Below are 7,165 nucleotides of genomic sequence, written 5' to 3' on the forward strand. Positions count from 1 at the left end.
CTTCCTCCTTTTTTTTCACAAAATCAACACACACACAAATTCACCTACAGCCCTTGGGAACCTGGTCCCCTTCCACTAAAAATTCTTATGTATGTACCAGGGATGCCACTTTTCCGCTTTTTTCCGGTATTTCCGGTATTTTGATCCTGATCTGCTATTCCGTTATTGAGATCGAGATAGAATCTATGGTTGAAAAAAAAAACAAGAAAAAACCCCTCACACACAACTTGTGCCAAATGTTCAAATAACGGAAAAACGAAGACACCCATTGCTTACGTTTGTTTGTCATTTCTCTCTTTGTACACCCTTTGTACACAACTTGGTGATAGGCGGAACCCTCTTTCCACACCGTACAATCCACAAACTGACCTGGAATTCTCCAAATGGCCGGGACAAGAACCAGATTGACCACATTATGATAGGAGGAATGTGGAGACGTTCCCTACAGGATGTGAAAGTCAGAAGAGAAGCAGATGTCAGCAGCGATCACCATTTAGTGACGGCAAGAATAAAACTCAAGCTGAAGAAAACTTTCACCAGGGAGGCGAAAAAGACACGATTTAATGTTCACAAGCTCAGTGATGGCAATGTGAGATCTACCTTCCGACTAGAACTAAAGAATCGATTTCAAGCTCTCCAAGACCTGAAAGAAACCACCCCTAATACAGATGAAGTCAATACCCAATGGAAGCATGTTGTTGAGGCCTACACAGTGAGCAGTAAGACATGTCTTGGTGTCAAGAAAAAGAATGGACACAGCAAGGAACTTGGAATACTATTGAAGAACGGAGAGAAATAAAGAAAAGACAGCTTGCAGTTAAGTCGATACGGCTACAGGAGAAGTACGCAGAGGATTACAAGGAAGCTTGCCAGAAAGTTAAAAGACTGGTCAAGAAGGACAAAAGAGAAGCCATGGAAAAGTTGGCAACTGAGGCAGAGGAGGCAGCTGCTAAAGGTGAACAAGGCAACGTATACAAGATCACAAGAATAATATGTGGCAAGTTCCACGGTGGAATGAGTGGACCAATCAAAGACAGGCTGGCAAGCTGCTGACAATCGAGAAGGAACAAGAAGCACGCTGGACAGAACACTTCAAGGAAGTCCTAAACCAACCTCCACCTGAGGACACCCCAGACATACAGGAAGCTACCTTGGATCTGGATATCAGCTCTGACCCACCACAGAAACACGAGATTGTAGAAGCTGTCAAGAGCCTGAAATCAAGAAAATCTCCAGGAATTGACAACCTGAATGCTGAATTGTTTAAAGTAGACCCAGAACTGACCTCCACCATTCTTCATCCACTATTCAAAACCATATGGGAGGGAGAGCAGATTCTCGAGGACTGGAGCACTGGAGTCATTGTTAAAGTACCAAAGAAAGGAGCTCCTAGAGACTGCAACAACTGGAGAGGTATCACGTTGCTATCAGTTCCCAGCTAGATTCTGGCCAAGATTATTATTAACCGGATGTCGGATGCCGTGGACAGCTGCTTAAGAAAAGAACAGGCAGGATTCAGCAAAGAAAGAAGATGCACAGATCAGATATTTGCCCTCCACAACATAATAGAACAGTGCACGGAATGGCAGAGACAACTTTATGTCAACTTCGTTGATTTGGAAAAAGCATTCGACAGTGTGCATAGAGAAAGTCTTTGGTACATTCTACGATATTATAGAATCCCTTGCAAGATAGTAGAGGTCATCAAAACTTCTACCAAAACTTCAAGTGCGTTGTTGGAAACAGTACCACTTATTTTGAGGTAAAGACAGGAGTTAGACAAGGATGCAACATGTCAGCAATTCTGTTCAACCTGGCCATTGACTGGGTCATGAGGAAAACAACAGAGGATACATCAAGAGGCATAAAGTGGACCGTCTTCTCCACCCTCGAGGATCTTGACTTTGCCGACGACCTTGCACTACTCTCCCATACCAACCAGCACATGCAGGGAAAAAGCAAATCTACACCACAAATACGGATGCCAGATTGGGTTAAGAATAAGCCAGAAGAAGACAGAAGTGATGACACTGAATATAGGCTCCCCAACACTGATTAGGGTGAATAACACAGACCTCCCTATAACAAACACATTTACCTACCTAGGCAGCATAATCAAAACTGACGGCGGCACAAAGGAAGACATCATGAACAGACTCGGCAAGGCAAGATCTGTACACAGAAGCTTGATCAACATCTGGAAGTCAGAACAATTTAGTATACAAACCAAGTTACGGCTGTATAACAGCTGTGTACTATCCATACTCCTATATGGAGCTGAATGCTGGAGGATGACTGATCATGACCGAGCCAAGCTATCTTCCTTTCATACAACCAGCTTACACCAAATCCTCAGAGTCTTCTGGCCCGACAAGATCTCCAACACAGATCTGTTACATAAATGTAAGCAAGAGGACATGACCACCATAATAAAAGGGAGAAGATGGAGATGGATTGGACATGTTGTGAGAAGAGAACCAGACTCTATTGTGAAGACTGCCCTCCACAAGACACCCGAAGGACATCGCAAAAGGGGCAGACCCAAAGTAACCTGGAGACGCACAGTAGAGTCTGAAATGAAGTCCTGGAATCATTCGTGGGGAACGCTGACCAAGATGGCCCTAAACAGACAGAGCTGGAGATCCTTTGTTGCTGCCCTAAACTCCAGATGGCGTAATGGGTAGTAAGTAAGTACACCCTTTGGGTTTCAAATTGATATTCATATGTTAGCGAGACCGTGGCACATGGATTTTCAGCTATTTAAAAAAAAGTTGAGTGGCATCCCTGATGTACATAATGATAATGTTAACGAGCTGATTTGTAGTAGTCTGAAGAAACATAGAATCAAGTTGATACCACACCACTGATGCTGTCCCAAGCAGACCAAGTCTAGGTAGAATCCGAAACAATAGGCCTACAGTACACTTAATGCATACGCAATGAATAAAACAAACACACATCAATTTCCAATCGCTATTCTCAGTGCACTGTTTTAAGCGAGAAACTATGTCAAATACTGATTTTAGAGCACAGAGTTGGGCTGGAGGTGAGAACAAAGAAGAGGAAAAAAGGGAGGGGGGAGGATCGGTGGTCCTTACTGACTGCTGCTAAGTGCTGTTCGCTAGTCAGCCCTCGACTCTCACCTCCGTTAAAATTCTTGCTATTTGCAAAGACTGGCTAAACCACCAACTCACCGGGTGTGCTTTTTGGGGCCAGGTAAGGCTGTAACAGGAAGTAAGCGGTGAACAGAACACCAAACAGAATCATGGGTGTCTCAAAATTCAATTAGCGATAAAGATATGAGCCATCATGACAGTACAGTGGAACTCGGATTCAACAAAAGGTGTAGGATTCCCCGTTTTATTTATTCATAAAAATCAATAAAAATAACTCGGATTCAACGCATAAATGAGCAAGCTCGGATTCAACGAAGTGGCTTGCAGGGTGAACAGCCCCCACTGACATGGCTTCTCTCATAGTTCTACCGCAACGAACCTTATTATTCCTGGAAACCATTCATAGTACATGCATCATGAACCATTATTCGCTTAGACTATTGTTCATGTATTATGTGACCTGTCAACGGCCTTCTTTCACACCCTCACATACATTGTTAGCACGCACATTTATATCTTAGAAATCTAGTGTGTGTCGAGGTCGGATGAGTGGCCAGCACACATAACACGTGTGACTGTGTGCATGTGTCTAGGGATTGGGGGGGGGGGGGACCCAAGCAGTCTGGACGTGGAACGTCAGTAGAGATACAAACATGTCACAGCTTTATTTTCCCCGGCCACTGATCAATATCACAATGATAAGCTAGTCTTGACATGATAGATCTACGTACAGTAATGAATTGCACGCTGGATAGTGGAATTAAATGTTGTTGTATGCAAGGCTCTACACAGCAACATAATTGTTTGGCAAACAGTATATTAAAGTATAGATGATAGATGACACAAACAGGCATTTGAACGAATCAGCCCTTTTGCACAGTGCGTGCTTTGTAAGGTTCAGTATATTTTCCTGGAATTTTCCAGCATTTCTTTCGTATGGCCTTAAAGAAACGAAAATGCCTCTCATTTGAAACCAAACTGCTTTTGATTGAAAAAGTCAAATACAGTTAAACACGGGTAACTCGAATTCATCGGGGATTGGAAATAGTGTTTGAAATTTCTGTAATTCGTCATGTTCGTGAAAGCCCCAAACAAAGAAATAGAGAGAAAAGCAAGGGAGGTAAAAAAAAAAAAAAGAATATTTAAACATTTAACATGGTTAGCTCCCTTGATGAACCTGAGACGGCGTGAAAGCAAAAAGATGAATGAAAGTGGACCGCAGAAAATCTCACGTGTGCACAGCCGACTCATACGTCATTCCTTTCCTCTCATTTCATTGGCTTACAGAAAGTTGCGCTTTTTGCCATTCGCACCGCGCACATCTCTCATCATGATTACTCGTATGGCAAGCCAGTCATGCGGTGCGGTCACCTTCACTCCCCAAACCCCCTTCCTCCAGCCTCTCGTGATGAGACAAGGACCACGTGTTGGCTGTAACAATAACAAACATCTACCCGCAGCCAGAAAGGCTGTAAAGCCGGGTCTTTAGTTGATAATGGGAAGTGGATTTGTTCAAGATTCGAGTGTTGAGTGTTCAGGAACTCCGTATAGTCAATGCAAAGAAAACATAGGGACTAAAACGGGACCGAGCATAATGTTCGAGATACCCGAGAATTCGTGATTTTCGTGTTCGGTTTTCGTGGACACTGCTGTACGTTATAATTATATACATTACTTGCTCGGTGCCTGGATCAACACAAAAACCGTATGTTTGCTATACGAACACTCGGATTCAACTAAATTGAAGGTCAGGCCGAACGACTTTGCTGAATCTGAGTTCCACTGTACATGTACGTGATTACTGATAAAATTATAATATGTACTGTTCAAGACAGTCTTATCCTGTGTAAGCAACGGAAGAGCCAAATTGGCAAGAAAGGTGATCTTCATGCGGTCTCTTTCCACTCTGAGGACAATTGCTTAATACGCCAGGCTGGATGACATCACCACTGAAAGCGCGATACGAAGGCGTGCATCGTGACAGCACAGCTGGTAATAACTTTGTGAGCCAGCGAGATGAACTGGGATTTAGGAAGACTTTATGGGGTGCGACAACACATCGGCGAGCCTGTATTGTCTCTTTGAGCGTATTTCTATAGGGAAAGTGCTCTTTGAATCATGTTGATAAATGTATTAATTTGGATTTACTTGAAACTGAATAAGAACTTTCATCAGCAGGCAATCTCGTGCCCACTACAGCTGACTAAAAGTGACCGGCTCTGCCGGTCTTGCCCAGTTAACGAACCGCGCCTGGACTTTACACTTCAGCAGAGCTTTTTGGGGGAAAAATTGTATCCACCATAAACAATGATCACCACCACCACCAACCCCCCCCCCCCCCCCCCTCTTCCCCTCCACACAGCTGTTTTTGTTTTTGATTTTTTGTTCAATAAAATTGAATTTTTTCTAAATATGTTTCTTGTCAATGGTATCATCATATGTCATGTCGGAAGCAGACATTAACATTTATGGTTCTCCACTCCTCTGTTTCATTTGAGGCTCTCATAGATGAGTTGTAGTTCATTGTGTTAGTTGCTCATTTGATGTTTTCTGTCAGTTGTATTGAAATGATAAAATTGACGTCCTAGTTGATATGTTGCTCTTCATTTTAGGAAACATTTGTTCTCTAATTTCAATGCAAAGGAAAATGGGCTTTTTGTTTGCCATGTTTATTGTTCTATAAATGATGCTAGTTTGGGGTTTTTTTCAGATGGGTGTCAGGAGGCAAGGACTTAACCCTGGATCAGATGATCAAAATTCTTCTGTCAGTGAAAAAGGGCAAATCATGGGATGAGGCATTTCAGTTCATACCCAAGAGAAAGCGAACAGCAAGGGATCGGTAGAACAACTCAGGAAAAACTTACCTGTACTTTTAGAAGAAATGAGAGTAAAAATCTGCTTTCTGGATTGAATCTTGTTTTGTACAGCTGTGTTCTTCTTTAGGATTGCGGCCTACAAATTACCGTCTGCAGTCTTTTTTTTATAGGTGTTACTCATGAATATGAAACACCCTTGATTAATATTTTGAAACCTGGACCTTGATATAATTTGGGCCATTCTATGAAAAATGAAACTACAGCTCAGAAGGAGCAAACCACACCAGACCTTCCAACCACCCGCAAGCATGCCACTATTCCTAGATTAGCTGACTAACTTGATGAGGATGACTTGCAAAACTCAAGTAGAGAACAATAATTGTTTGTAAAATAACCTGGTGTTGTGTAAAGAAGTTATGTTGTGCTATTTACATTTTGTTAACTGCTGATAGTACATGTACATGATACACACAGTGGTTTACCAAAAAAAATGAATAAAGGATGAATTTAAAGGGCAATAGCTCTGTAATTTTACTCAGCAATTTTTGCAAGAAACTGAACCCAAAAAAATTCAACCAGGGCATATCAAATTTGTGAATTTGAAGAAAATGGACCAACATTTTCAAAAAACATGAAGTTTTTTAAAATAAGAACTAAAATTGAGTAAAACACAAAACTTTACAGCTTCTTAAAATTCAACTGTTATAGTGTGTATTATTATGCAAAGATGACCGAGTTATTACACTACACTTTACATGTTTAATGAGGGTTTTTAAAAATACATCTGGTGGTATATATGCGTTTGATGAAGTAGAATTTCTTTATGGGATTTCTGATGTAAAGTTGCATTGATTATGACCTCCAGCTGTTCATATCAAGCAGTAATATTTCTGTTTTTATAGTTTTATCACAATGATGTTTTATAGGATATAATATAAAACAATAAACTCTCATTCTGAAGTGTACTTGGCCTGTAATTTTTACGATGGATGATTTTTAAGCATTTATTGTTCTTTTTGTTATAAGTCTTGTTTGTCAGAGACAACGTTCAGGTGAGGTCCAATTTCTATGCTGTATTTGTGTTTGTGTATGATTCTTTTTTTTTCTTTTTTTCCTCTTTTTTTTTTTTGTAGGTGTTCTACGGCGCTCGCAACTAAGTGCCTAAGGTAATATGAGCGCAGTAAGAATTTATTTTGAATTTTGTCCCGGGTGACGGCTGGAGCCTACTCTTCT

The 7,165-nt window shown here is 41.3% G+C and overlaps 1 protein-coding gene across 4 annotated transcripts in view; it reads left to right on the forward strand.

Moving 5' to 3' along the window:
* The window catches only part of LOC101856739 (mitochondrial ribonuclease P protein 1 homolog), an 18,143-nt gene extending 11,246 nt beyond the window's left edge, over positions 1 to 6,897 (forward strand). For all 4 annotated transcript variants that reach the window (XM_005100209.2, XM_005100210.3, XM_005100211.3 and 1 more), the window contains exon 7: positions 5,827 to 6,897. In XM_005100209.2, the coding sequence (XP_005100266.1) occupies positions 5,827 to 5,959 (133 nt within the window). In that variant the 3' untranslated portion in view covers positions 5,960 to 6,897. The remainder of the gene's footprint in view (positions 1 to 5,826) is intronic.
* Positions 6,898 to 7,165: the final 268 nt, after the last annotated feature.

Source organism: Aplysia californica, unplaced genomic scaffold (assembly GCF_000002075.1).
Source record: "Aplysia californica isolate F4 #8 unplaced genomic scaffold, AplCal3.0 scaffold00240, whole genome shotgun sequence".
NCBI lineage: Eukaryota > Metazoa > Mollusca > Gastropoda > Aplysiida > Aplysiidae > Aplysia > Aplysia californica.